The sequence below is a fragment of the Mobula birostris genome, chromosome 30, assembly GCF_030028105.1.
Source record: "Mobula birostris isolate sMobBir1 chromosome 30, sMobBir1.hap1, whole genome shotgun sequence".
NCBI lineage: Eukaryota > Metazoa > Chordata > Chondrichthyes > Myliobatiformes > Myliobatidae > Mobula > Mobula birostris.
This window is the reverse complement of record NC_092399.1, coordinates 38,627,003-38,641,956: the sequence shown is the minus strand read 5'-3', so window position 1 is coordinate 38,641,956 and position 14,954 is coordinate 38,627,003. Positions and strand designations below refer to the sequence as shown.

The 14,954-nt window shown below is 40.6% G+C and overlaps 1 protein-coding gene across 1 annotated transcript in view; it reads right to left on the bottom strand.

Annotated features, from left to right (window-relative positions):
- Positions 1-14,954, bottom strand: part of LOC140190525 (adhesion G protein-coupled receptor B2-like) — a 1,142,782-nt gene that overhangs the window by 459,299 nt on the left and 668,529 nt on the right. Inside the window, exon 17 of the mRNA XM_072247176.1 lies at positions 1,088-1,214. Coding sequence (XP_072103277.1) covers positions 1,088-1,214 — 127 coding nt within the window. The remainder of the gene's footprint in view (positions 1-1,087; positions 1,215-14,954) is intronic.

The following is a 14,954-nucleotide window of genomic DNA, read 5'->3' as shown; positions in this document are numbered from 1 at the left end:
GCCATGCAGTGTAAACATTTCCTGCTGAGAGCAATGGTTGGTCCACTCAGCTGTAATAAAAACTACCAAGTGAACATTGCCACCTTGCCACAGGACAACTTACAGTTATTATAATTTCCACTATGTAACAATGGACTCAAATTACTTTCACAAATTCAACTTTTAAAAAGGAAACTTCCTTGAAATGTAAATAGCTTTGAACTGATTGAATTAAAGTGCTTATCATAACAATAATCCAATGTGGTCTTATTCTTTACTTCCTTTTGTTTATTACTCAAGATCCCCCAAGCAACAAATCCAAGAAACAGTGCATAATCACAATTTCAATTATGTTTCAGAAGCAGACCTTAAAATATTGGAAGTGCTTCAGATTAAACCTATACTTAGTTTAGATTAGATCAGAGCTCATTTCAAAAAGGAATGAGTCTAACTGAACAGATCACATAATGCACTTTGGTCAAATCCATTATTTAACACAAGTGCTGAAACTCTCCGTGCTCATACTGAAAGAGCTCATTTGGAAGTTCTTTAATAAGACTAAGGTACACTTCCAAATTGTTGAAAAGCATAAAATATTTTTTTTAAAAACTGTTGGCTCTAACACAATCTTAAAATGACAATTTATATTTTCCTTTAATTGGAGTCGCCTAGTAAGTTCTAACACTTTATACTCAAGTGAGTTGTTGAATTTCCAATTCCACCAAATACCTCTGCCATCAATAGCACAACCAGCGGTGTGAAAGTTCACAGGCACAAACATCACGATAACTTTTACTCAAAATGCTGATACATGCATCCAAGTTCAAAATTTTGCATAAAATATCTTAATTCAATCAAAATATAGTTTAATATTACGAATCAAACATTCGCCATATGCAAACGTTCACAGTACAATGCAGTGTTTGTATAAACTACCGGCTACTCTGTAATATTTAGCAAATGCGGGCTCTTTCCTCGGGATTTTAAAGGATATATGATTTTCATTTTATTTGATATTTGAAGCATTGGAGAGTGAGATAAATAATAAATTCCAAAACGACCTGTCAGTGCAAAATGTAATCAGGCATTTTTTTTTCACAATACTCACCGAATCCTTCGGTTGCAGGGCTAAAATGGCGAAAGTAGCCAGATGATTACAGAGACATTTAGTGTGTGATGCTTGTGTATGCACTGTTTCACAGCCTTGAGGGTCCCAGCTGCCAGGACCAGTATCCCTGCGGTAAAAAAGGAGGAAGAAAGACAGAAACATGAACCTGCTTTCATTCGAATTAAATAAAACATCACCTTAATAAAGGAAACGGGTAACACACAAGCGCATTATGAGGCAGGTATTGTATCAGTAGTGAGCACATATCTGCCAGATCACCGCAGGATTCGCCTGTGTGCTACCGTCACGAAACAGCTCTTTAATAATTAAATAAGGGACCATTTTTAGAGTGATAGTCGGTATTATTTTCTCCCACCACTATCACTTCTCGCAAAAAGTTCTTTCCCGCGTTGACCTCACTGTACGTCAACGCACCGCCAGCAACGCGCACAACTTCCATTCTCAGCAGCGAGCTCTCACAGGCACGATCGCTCTCAGTCATCTGTTATCTGGGCGATACATCGTGCAGACGGATCGATTCCCTCCCCTCTCTCCTCGGTAAAGTCTTTGCCAATGGCCTAAATTCTGGCTCAGTCTGCTAGCTGAAAAATCAGGCTCGCCGAAAGAATTTCTGTTTGAGACGGGCAGGGGGTGGAATTGAGTAGGGGCTATGATACCATCCTCATCTTTATCAATGACGGGGGCCTGAGCGTCATCTCAGTGTACGCCATACGCAAGCGCTTGTTCGTGGTGATGCCATGGCAATAAAATATGCCGATTTTAGTGTGAAGGCTAAAGGGCAACAAATTCTGCAATCTAGAAATGAAAAGCAGAACGTTGGAAGAACTCAGCAAGTCCAGCAGCGCTTGCGCAAAGCAGAGGATGTAAATTCATGTTTCAGGTCGAGACCTCGCAACACGATTGAACAGGAAGAGGAAAAAGTGCCAGTCTAGCAGTATAAGGTGGGTGGGATTGAGGCTGGTAGGTGATAGGTGACCAACTGGGGAGAGATGATAGGTAGATGTTGCCCAGCAGGTGAGAGGAATAGTGGACAAAGGGAAAAGAGAATTAAGTGGAGGGGTGACTGTGTGGGAGGACATCATGCAATAGGAAAGTCATTATCAGTTCCTGTTTATGTTCAGCCTCTCCCATGCAATGGACAAACAGGTCAGTGTGGAACAGTTAAAAAGGCTTGCAACCAAAAGCTCAAGATGGTCATTGTGGACAGAGAACTTAATGGACTAGGTTGGAAGATGTGCAGGTGAGCTGCTACCTTCCTTGGAAGGACTGTTTAGATCCTGGATAGTAGTGAGGGAGGAGCTGAAGAAAGGACCAGTGACAGAGGTGGTTGTGGAGGGATGGGCAGACCAAAGAGTCAGGGAGAGAGAGTGGTTCCTATGGAAAGGGCAAGATGCGACTGATGTAGGGATTACATTGAAGAGAGTGGACATGACAGAGGACGATGTGTTGACTTCTGAAGGGTGGTGGGTGAAAGGTGAGTACCATTGTTTTTTTGTCTGGTAAAGGTTAGGGGGATGGGGAGTGGGGGTCATGGTTCGTCACAGCAGATGTTCAGGAAATGGAGAAGGCACCGTCAGCTATAGAAGAGGGTATTTCACATTTCTGAAAGTAGGAGTTCGGTGTTCTTAGAAAAAAATTGTGCAGATCAGTATTATTAATATATGTAGCAATACATGTCAACTGGGGACATTTGTTTCTTTTGATAATTAGTTCTCCCAATGTTCTGAGGATCACAGACTTGGGGGGTGTAAATGGTGTTTATTGACTTTCTGATTTTGGCCGAGCTGAGATGAACAAGCGAGAGAACTCCTGTTTCACTGCATCACCCCGTAGAAGAGGGTAAGGTGGCAACGCCAGGGGTGGACCTGAGACAGCAGTTATTACAACAGACTTGTCTTTTTACAGATGTTGCATTCACTAAAGTTTATCATCATCACAGGATTATCCGATGAGTTTTGAGGAACTAATCTGAAAATAATCCTTATGAAAAAATTTTAACATATATTTGTCAATTCTGAAAGTATTCGACATTGGGAAACAACCTTTTATTCTTGTAGACCATATGCTTAAAATTCCAAAACCACCATCATCAGAATTACCTCCTTTCTATGAAAAGAAGTAGCAAGATATAGAAATTACTACAAACAAATTAATACATGAATGAATCCTCCTATCTCTCTACAGCTCTTCCTCAGCCTCAATTAAAACAGTATGAAGGATATTTCAGCCTCAAATAACTACGGCTTCATGTATCAGTTTTAACAAATATTAAAGGTCTCCTTCAAAGAGGCTGTGCTACTAAGACTAGATTTTCCATGAAGAGTCACTCAGAGAGAAGGGAAATCAATCTGTGTTCTTCATTATTATAGAGCAATTTGAATAATATCTTCCACATATGTACTGAAAGTCCTAGAGTTACTACTTTTTTACTGCATGTTTCATTACACTGGTACGTAACCATGAAATACTTGATGAAATTGTGGGCACGTGGCCAAGTGGTTAAGGCATTGGACTAGAAACCTGAAGGTCGTGAGTTCGAGCCCCAGCCGAGGGAACGTGTTGTGTCCTTGAACAAGGCACTTAGTCACACATTGCTCTGCGATGACACTGGTGCCAAGCTGTATGGGTCCTAATGCCCTTCCCTTGGACAACATTGGTGTCGTGGAGAGGGGAGACTTGCAGCATGGGTAACTGCTGGTCTTCCATACAACCTTGCCCAGGCCTGCGCCCTGGAGAGTAAAGACTTTCCAGGCGCAGATCCATGGTCCCGCAAGACTAACAAATGCCTGTACTTTATTTGATGAAATTGATGTACTTATCTCGATATGTGCTAAATATGGCATTTTCATTAGAATTGTTTTATTGAGAACAAGTGATTTTTCAATGGTGAGAGTAAAAGTAAATTTGCATTACTGATGCAAGGTCTTTGACTGGAAATGTTAACTGTTTTATTTCCACAGATACTGCCTGAGTGAGTGGATGGAATTTCAAACCAGAGATGAAGGGGTTAACCTATCAGGAGAGATTGAGTAGCCTGGGACTATACTCTCTGGAGTTCTGAAGAATGAGAGGACATCCTATAGAAACATACTAAATTTTGAAATGAATAGATAAGATAGAAGTAGGAAAGTTGTTTCCATCAGTAGGTGAGACTAGAACTAGGGGACATTGCCTCAAGATTCAGGGGAGAAGATGTAGGACGGAGATGAGGAGAAACTGTTTTTCCCAGAGAGTGGTGAATCTGTGGAATTCTCTGCCCAGGGAAGCAGTTGAGGCTTCCTCACTAAATATATTTAACAAACAGGTTTTTACATAGTAAGGGAATTAAGGGTTATGGGGAAAAGGCAGGTAGATGGAGCTGAGTTTACGGACAGATCAGCCATGATCTTATTGAATGGCGGGGCAGGTTTGATGGGCCGGATGGCCTACTCCTGCTCCTATTTCTTATGTTCTTATCACCAAGAGTCAAACTTTTTTGTAACTTTTTCTGTTGCCTCTTCAATCTCTCTTCTAATCTTATCTTTCCTACCCTCAGCTTAATTTTCTTTCTGTAAATCATTTCACACTGAATGAGATGTTCTAATTTAGAAGTCCCAGTTCATACTCTGCTATCTCAAAGAGGTTTCTGCAACTTACCAAAATATCATTACTGTTCTTTGTCCTACCTATGTTCTGATATGAGAGAAAAAAAGAATTATTCTAAAGGTTTCAAGGATGAGGAATTTCAGTGACAAGATTAGATTGAAGAGCTTAATGGTAAAGAAAGTTAAACGGAGATTTGATAGAGGTGTACAGCTCATCATGAGCTGCTGACATAGATTCAAAGTAATACATGGAGATATGACAACAAAAGCTTTTAACCAGGTAGGGGTTAAAGCTCAAAGCTTGTAAGGAAGTGAGAAAGAGGGTCAGAATTTTCAGAAGAGAATTGGACACACAGTATATTTTAGGAAAGAATAATTTGCAGGACAATACAAGAGTTTTGGGAAGAGCAGGAAAATGTAACTGGCTGTATAGTTCAAAAGTGGAATCAATGAGCCAAGTGGCTTCTGACCATGCCAGGCCAAACTTATTGTTCTATGATTTAACTTTCTTGTGGAAGACTGGATGGTCTTTTAAAAATACTTGATGGTACACATCATGTTAGACAAAAAAATTTAAATCCTACTTCACCCAGTATGAAACAAAATGAACCTTCGTCCAGTAGAATATACAAGAAAGAGAGGAGTGATTTGGTACTATATTGGAATGTATTCCATGATAAGGTAGAGAGGCATATTTATGAATAATAGAGATAGATATATTGGCATAAAAAGAAAGATGTTATTTTTATATGGCACTTTACGGGTCTCGGGGGAGAAATTTGTCCTTATTTTGACATGCAGCTATTGCTATCATATGGAGAAATGCAGTTGCTGATTGGTATAAACAATGAAGTAAGTAATAGTATTGGTAGTGTTAACCAAGAATTAGCAACATGAATCTCAATGTCTATAGGATCTTTAAAGTTTCCCTAATGTGGCACTACTACTACGTCGACTCGGGCCTGGGGGGCCGGCGTCGGGCACGATGACAGACTCTTCAGTTCTCCCTCTCCCTCATCAGTGTGTTCAGTTCATCTACATTAGCCGTGCCGCTGTCTTCTAGGAGCGTGTTGACCATAGTCTTGGGGAGGGCGCCCGCGGTTCATCCTCCCGTGCTTGGGCTCCCATATGATGACTAGGCTGGCAGGTACCTCGGGGTGGCATAGACAGTGCCCCGCTAGTTGCAGTCTTCTCGCCTTGATTTTAGTGGAGAGCATCGGTAGGTTGTTATAGAGCTCAACGTTCGTCATGTGCTGTTGCCAACTCACATCAAGAGCCATCCAGAGCATTCATGTATAGCAACCATGTGGCAGAGAGAGCATAACTTACATTATTTAAGTACTAGTAATAATGAGTGGGAGTATCATATAATTTAACTATTCAAAAGCAATTTATGTCCTTACAATGGGAACACGGTTTAGAATGTACCCAGGTCTGTTTACTCCACTAATATATTCTTTTCCCAACAAATTAAGATGAATGGGTTAATGCGGTTCTGGAAAATTAAGTGGGGCAAAACTGACCTAACAGAGTTAACATAATTTTGCATGAAAAGTTTTGAGAAACACTATATACAGCAGGCCAGAACTTCTTGGGAAATATTGGCAGCTGCACATCAAACTGCAGGTGACGAAGTTCAGGACTCTCAGAAATACAAGTAGTCTCAAAGTTTCTGTTCCGAAGAATTGTTTGTAACCTCAAATTTTGAAGTAAATTTATTATCAAAGTACATATACTATATTGAGATTCATTTTCTTGCAAGCATTCACAGAGAACAAAGAAATAAAATAGAATTAATAAAAAAACTATATACAAAGACCGAAAATCAATGTGCAAAAGAACTGTGCAAATACAAAGAAATAAATAAATCATACTGAGAACATGAGTTGTAGAGTCTTTGAAAGTGCGTCCATAGGTTGTGGAATCAGTTCAGTGTTGAGATGAGTGAAGTTGTCCACGCTAGTTTGGGAGTCTGATGGGTGAAGGGTAATAGTTATTCTTGTACCTGGTGGTATGGGACCTAAGGTGCCTGTATCTCCTTCCCAGTGGCCACAGAGAGAAGAGTGCATGGCTTAGATGGTGGGGTTCTTTGATAGTGAATACTTCCTTCTTGTGGCGGTGCTCCTCATAGATACGCTCAGTGGTGGGGAGGGTCTTGACGGTGCTGGACTGGTCTGTACCCGCCACTTGTTGTATTCTTTTCCACATCACAGTCACTATGCATCTATAGAAGTTAGTCAAAACTTTAGATGACATGCTGAATCTGCAGGTACTTCTAAGAAAATAGAGGTGCCTAAACTGGTCGGAAGTGAATAGAAACCAATGTGTGGGAGAGGATGACAGAAACAGCTATGATGAGAGGGTGAGTGAGTGCAGTGCCATCACCTTCCCTGACTCAGTGAGAATGCTCAGTTCTCCTAGCTCTGCTCAGCTTGACTCAGCCCCAAATGTGGTGGCTTATCGGGATGGGTGGTGAGAGGTGTTGGTGGAAAGATGACACACAAAGACATGTTCCTGCTTACTCATCAGAAGATCCCTGCTGCTTTGCATCAGAATCAGAATCAGGTTTAATATCACTGGCATATGTCAATACACAGCTAGAAAATCCATTCTCATCTATCCCACCAGTGCTCCAAACTCTCATTCATATATGAGGTATATCAATGATCTGGATGATAATGTGGTAAATTGGATCAGCAAGTTTGCTGATGATACAAAGATTGGAGGTGTAGTAGACAGTGAGGAAGGTTTTCAGAGCCTGCAGAGGGACTTGGACCAGCTGGAAAAATGGGCTGAAAAATGGCAGATGGAGTTTAATACTGACAAGTGTGAGGTATTGCACGTTGGAAGGACAAATCAAGGTAGAGCATACAGGGTTAATGGTAAGGCACTGAGGAGTGCAGTGGAACAGAGGAATCTGGGAATACAGATACAAAATTCCCTAAAAGTGTCGTCACAGGTAGATAGGGTGGTAAAGAGAGCTTTTGGTACATTGGCCTTTATTAATCGAAGTATTGAGTATAAGAGCTGGAATGTTATGATGAGGTTGTATAAGGCATTGGTGAGGCCGAATCTGGAGTATTGTGTTCAGTTTTGGTCACCAAATTACAGGAAGGATATAAATAAGGTTGAAAGAGTGCAGAGAAGGTTTACAAGGATGTTGCCGGGACTTGAGAAACTCAGTTACAGAGAAAGGTTGAATAGGTTAGGACTTTATTCCCTGGAGCGTAGAAGAATGAGGGGAGATTTGATAGAGGTATATAAAATTATGATGGGTATAGATAGAGTGAATGCAAGCAGGCTTTTTCCACTGAGGCAAAGGGAGAAAAAAACCAGAGGACATGGGTTAAGGGTGAGGGGGGAAAAGTTTAAAGGGAACATTAGGGGGGGCTTCTTCACACAGAGAGTGGTGGGAGTATGAAATGAGCTGCCAGACGAGGTGGTAAATGCGGGTTGTTTTTTAACATTTAAGAATAAATGGGACAGATACATGGATGGGAGGTGTATGGAGGGATATGGTCCGTGTGCAGGTCAGTGGGACTAGGCAGAAAATGGTTCGGCACAGCCAAGAAGGGCCAAAGGGCCTATTTCTGTGCTGTAATTTCTATGGTTTCTACGGTTTCTATTAATAAGTCAGGCAGATCTGTATAGAAATCCCAAAATGTTGACCAGTCTAAATGAATAGGAAGCAGTGTCGAATCTGATACCAGGAAATGGAACAGGTGTTCCCAACCTTTTATTCGCCATGGACCTCTACCATTAACTACGGGATCCATGGACCCCAGGTTGGGAAGCTCTGTTCAAGGAAGAGATAATCTCATTAACAGTGAATTCAACTCAGAATATTTATGCAACATACAGTAATTATAACAATTAGGTAAAATATGAAAGACTAACATGCTCATCTGGAAGCTGCTAATTTCTCAGCATGTTTATGAAATGTTTCAATGTTCAATTTAATGTTATCTGTTGTTTCAGTGATATTTGGACCGAACATAGACAGAAAGGAAAATAAATTGCAGGAGATAGCAGTACTGGGACAGTGTAATTCATCCTGGAAAAAAAAATTGGGTGCAAACTTCTCATATTCCTCTGAAAAAACTAAAATGTTCAAATTTATGTATCCAGAATGAGAAAGATTTACAACTTAGTAAGTTAACATCTATGAGCAAAGGTTTATAAAGTACATAATATATAATGGAAATGGAACTTGTAGAAATAATTGAAAAACCTTCACACAGTAGACAGAGAGAGAAAGTAAGCAGGCAACATTTTAATTGATCTTAAAGCATTTCATAAACTAGAAGTGAAACTAGTCAGCACTGGAAAACATGTCTGTGATTGTAACTGCTAATTAACCTGCAAATGACTGAACCAGTACAGTACAGCTTCAGTAATAGACTAAGTCAACTGCGCAGCTCCAAAGAGTGCTATATGAGGTCATTCTTACTCTCGGCCATTAGGCTCCAAATGAATCAACCAATAGTTGGGTAAGTGATGACCCTTTCCTATTAAGACTGTTATTAATCTCTGTGTACTTAGCCCACTGCTCTACTCTCTCTATACCTATGACTGTGGCTAGGCATAGCTCAAAGACCATCTGTAAATTTGCTGATGATACAACCATTGTTAGTAGAATCTCAGGTAGTGACGAGGGGGCGTACAGGAGTGAGATATGCCAACTAGTGGAGTGGTGCCGCAGCAACAACCTGGCATTCAATGTCAGTAAGATGAAAGAGCTGCTTGTGGACTTCAGGAAGGGTAAGACAAAGGGACACATACCAATCCTCAGAGGGATCAAAAGTGGAGAGAGTGAGCAGTTTCAAGTTCCTGGTTGTTAAGATCTCTGAGGACCTAACCTGATCCCAACATATCGATGCAGTTATAAAGAAGCAAGACAGTGGCTATACTTTATTAGGAATTCGAAGAAAGAGATTTGGCATGTCAACAAATACACTCAAAAACTTCTATCGTTATACGGTGGAGAGCATTCTGACAGGCTGCATCATTGTCTGGTATGGCGGGGCTACTGCACAGGACCGAAATAAGCTGCAGAGGGTTGTAAATTTAATCAGCTCCATCTTGAGGTTTCAAGATGGCGGCGCAGTGAAAGGTCTGTTTGTTGAGCTCCGCAACGCGACACTGATAATTTCGCATTTAAACCTATCCGTTCCAACTTTAAAATGCCCAAGTGTCGGATTTAATAAGATGAACATTGATGAGTAAGTTTTTTTGAGCTGCTTCAACACCATGCCATCGAAAAGCACTAAAAAGGCGGCCAGGATGGACTGCACAGAGCGCACTCCTGGGACTGAGAGGCTAGTTACTACTAGCTCTGCTAACACGTTGGACTCTGCTTTTCATCAAGTAATTCAGGAACTTGCGGAGAACATATCCAAAATGATGGACGAGAAGCTGGGTCCACTCTCTCTAACACTCCAGAACCACGTGTTGGAGCTTAAAAATCTTGCTACAAGAACAACCGAGGTCGAGGGCCGAGTCTCCACAGTAGAGACTGCAGCTGATCAAGTCCAAAGCTGCATCCGGGCACTGGAAAAGCAAGTTCAAAGCCCATCTGACCATACCGATGATCTTGAGAATAGAGGTAGGAGCAAGAACATATGAATTATCGGTCAGTCTACCTGAAGGAACAGAAGGCAGCCAACCGGCGAAGTTTTTTGAGGGCTGCCTGCCTGATTTCCTTGATTTGGAAACCAAGGCTGGACGCTTTAAAGTGGAAAGACCTCACCATACGCTGGCACCAAAACCAGGCCCAGGCCAACGCCCTCGACCCGTCCTCCTGCGGTTCCATAATTTTGGTGATAAGCAAAGAGTGATGGAGTCTTCGAGGCACCGCGGGACTGATGCCCAGGCTTTAATATATGAGGGATCCAGGCTTATGTTTTTTCAAGATTTTTCGGCAGCCATTATTCAGAAGCACAAGGAATTCGACCAGGTAAAGAAGCGGCTGAGGGAATCCAGAATCCAGTACTTTATGCTATACCCAGCAGCTCTGAAAATCACCTACAACAGGACCACCAAGATTCTCCTGGCAAAGCAAAAACTTTTGTGGACACGGTGGGCTAAAGGATGTATATATTGTGTAGCAAACACGAGGAAATTTATTGTACAGCCCTGGTTATGGGCGATAGCATGCTCGATGGTTGCTTTATTTTACATATTCATTACTCGATGGCAAGATATCTTATAGGATGGGTAATGTGTTTGTTTTGATTAATGCAGTTTCATTTTAGCAGTGCTGCTCCAGCCTGAAGGAGTTTAAACATGACGGTAACAAATTGGTGGATTCTTAAATTATGCCGTTTTCATTTTTGACTATGTTAAATGCCATATTGGCAGTGGGGCAGAATATGGGGTGCTAGAAGGTTCAGATATCCCCTTTAAGTGTGGGGTAAGTCCCCTTGTTCAGTGCTGTTGGCACTTCGTTTTTCTGTGTGTGTTTTTTATTCACTTATTGCTGCTCAACTGATCTTGTTATAAAAGGTTATGACCAATAATATTTTAAAATTGTGCACTTGGTACATTAAGGGGAGTCATTCACCAATCAAGAGAAAGAAAATCCTATTAAGCCTGAAAAAGGAAAGGGTGGACATAGCCTTATTGCAGGAGACACATTTAAATGATAAAGAACATCTAAAACTGCAACAGAGTGGATTTGATCAAGTCTATTTTTCATCTTTTAATACCAGGAGTAAGGGGATGGCCATTTTAATTAGGAAGAACCTACCTTTTAAGTTATTAGACTGCATTAAGGATAAGTATGGGAGATTTGTGATTGTTAAGGCTTCAATATATGGAGAGAAATATGGTATTCTCAGTGTTTACTGCCTCCAGCTCATCCTCTCAAATTCCTAATAGATGCTTTTTCCAAACTTACAAACTTTTCAATACAAAACTTTATTGCAGGTGGGGATTTTAATTGTCTCATGGACCCACTGATGGACAGAGTGCCTAGTGGTCCCCCATTGCTCTCCTCACAGTCCAAACAAATCGTGGACTTATGTGGAGAACTAGGACTTGTGGATGTCTGGAGGTTGTTACATCCCTCAGACAAAGACTTCACATTTTTTTCTAATCCACACAAGTGTTATACCAGAATAGACCTTTCTCTAACCCCCAAAATGCTCCTAGATTTAGTTGTATCCTGCACAATTGGAAATATCGCTATTTCTGACCATGCAGTAGTATATTTAAGTATTAAGCCCAAAGATAATTCAGCACGATCTAGACATTGGAGGCTGAATCCTTTTATTCTAAAAAATAATAAATTTATAGACTACTTTACTTCCGAATTTAAAACTTTCCTATCTATTAATTCCAAATCAGCTAGTAGTCCATCGATGCTCTGGGAAACCGCTAAGGCCTATGCAAGGGGATTAATTATCTCCTACTCTGCTAGTAAGAAGCGACAAGCTGAGGAACAGCAGTGCCTAGTGGAAGCAAAGCTTGTGGCAGCTGAAAAGGATTATATTAATAAGCCTTCTGTAGCCAGTTACAGAATATCACAGCCCTATGCTGTACACTAAACTCTTACACAAGCAGTCAAAAGAAAATTGACATTTGCTAAACAGCAATTGTTTGAACGTGGTGAAAAACCAGGTGGGTATTTGGCTTATTTAGCTAGAAAGAAAAATGCCTCTCACACTATTGCCTCAATTAGGGATGGGACAGGAGCCCTTTTTAGTAGTTCTAAGATGATTAATGTTGTGTTTAAGAATTTTTATTCTAAATTGTATCAATCTGAGCAATGTAATGATGGACAATCTAGGATAGAGTCCTTTTTCAGGAATTTAGATCTCCCAGGAATTTAGATCTGCCAGGCATTTCTTCTGAAGAAGAGTCCCTCCTGAATGCTCCGTTATCTGTACACGAGGTACAGGAAGCTGTGAGACAGCTCCAAAATGGGAAGGCCCCTGGTCCTGATAGACTCACTAGTGAATTCTATAAAGAGTTTACAGGGTTATTATCAGAGCCTATGCTAACCATGTTCAATCATGCATTTAATTTGGTCTCCTCCCACCATCATTGAGAGAAGCTAATATCTCCCTAATTCTTAAGAAAGGAGAGCCCTGAAGATTGTGCCTCCTACAGGCCTATTTCATTGTTAAATGTTGACTTTAAAATCTTATCTAAAACCTTAGCGTTGCGATTAGAAACTGTTACCTTTTATCATAAGAGGATCAAACGGGTTTTGTAAAAGGCCGTAGATCATCTAACAATATCAGAAGATTACTTAATGTGATTCAGGCATGTCAGCAACGGGCAGTGGACGGCTTGGTGGTTTCCTTAGATGCAGAAAAGGCCTTTGATCGTGTCGAATGGCCGTATCTTTTTTTTCACTTTAGAACAATTTGGTTTGGGCAATAATTTTATTAAGTGGGTCAAGGTTCTTTATAATGACCCTTTGGCTGCGATTCTCAGTATCAGGGTCCTGGCCCGAAACGTCGACTGTATCTCTTCCTATAGATGCTGCCTGGACTGCTGCATTCACCAGCATTCTTTGTATGTGTTGCTTGAACCTTCTCCAGTTTCAGCTCATCCTTTCTAAGATAAGGGACTCAAGACCACTTCCAATACTCTGTGAGGCCTCATCAGTGCTTTCTAAAATCTCCATATTACATCCTTGCTTTTATATTCTAGTCCTCTTGAAATGAATGCTAACGTTGCATTTGCCTTCCTCACCACAGTCTCAACTTGCAAACTAACCTTGCACAAGCACTCTCAAGTCATTTTGTACCTCAGTTCTTTGTATTTTCTCTCCTTTTAGAAAATAGTCAACTTTGCATTTCTTCTACCAAAGTGCATGACCATTCACTTCCCAACACTGCAATCCACCTGCCACTTCTTTGCCTACTCTAATCTTTCTAAATCCTTCTGTAGCCTTCCTACTTCCTAAAAACTACCTGCCTCTCCACCTATCTTCATATTGTCTGCAAACTTTGCACCAAAGCCATCAATTCTATCATTCAAATCAGGTAATGTAAAAATAATTGGTCCCGACATAGACCCCTGTGGAACACCGCTAGTCACCGGCAGCCAACTCAAAAAAGCTTCCTTTATTCCCACTCTTTGCCTCCTGTCAGTTAACCACTGCTTTGTCCATGTTCAAATAATTTCTGTGATACCATAGGCTCATAGCTTATTAAGCAGCCTTGTGTGTGGCACCTTGTCAAAGGTCTTCTGAAAGTTCAAGTACACAATGTCAACTAATTCTTCTTTGTCTATCCAGCTCGTTATTTCTTCAAAGAATTCCAACTGATTTTTCAGGCAAGATGTTCCCTTGAGGAAACCATGCTGACTACGGCCTAGTTTATCATGCGTCTCCTAGTACCTTCAGAGTTCTCTTCCCAACCACTGAGGTCAGACTAACTAGCCTACAGTTTCCTTTCACCTGCTTCTCTTCCTTCTTGAAGAGTAGAATGACATTTACAATTTTCCAGTCTTTCAGACCTTTCAGTTTCCAAAGAACCTTCTCTCCCATAATGGTAGCTTCACACACTTCATGACCCTTGGCATGAAACTTCCACCATACTCCTAGTGTCTTTCACAGTGAAGACTGATGCAAAATACTTATTCAGTCTGTCCACTATATGAGCTTGGATGTTCAATACATATGTATGAAAACCTTAAACATAATCTAATATTGTTCCAGAAACTTCTTCCACTTTAAATATGTTTCAGCAATTGATCCCAAAATCTCTCAGGCAAAACAGCTGCTTTGTTCATTTAAGCAGCCACTGCAATTGCGCACTGCCCTTTGCACAGATCAAACTGTCTGATATTCTTAGCATGTGGTCAAGGCATATGCTTTGTTTTAATGTATTAAATATATTTAATATATTTTTAATGTATTAAATGTATTTAATGTATTAAATATATTTAATGTATTTCTTGCGAAACCACCTTTCTAAATGTATGGCTGTTAACAACCCTTTCCATGATGGAACAGTCTATGTCTGTGCAGATTATCTCACCCTTGATGTCAAGGCAACAGTTAACTTAATGTGCCATCAAGAAGCACTCGTAAAATTAAAATTAATTGCCATCAAGGACTGCTTGGATGAGTACAGTTCCAACACTAAAGTATCACAAGATCATCCAGGATATAGCAGTGCACTAGATTAGTTAATTGTCTACACCCCTAAACATTCATTTTTTCCCACACTGCACGCTGTGGATGTAGTCTGCACCATGTATAAGATGTACTGTGTTACTTGTATAGACTTCTTACAAACCCATAA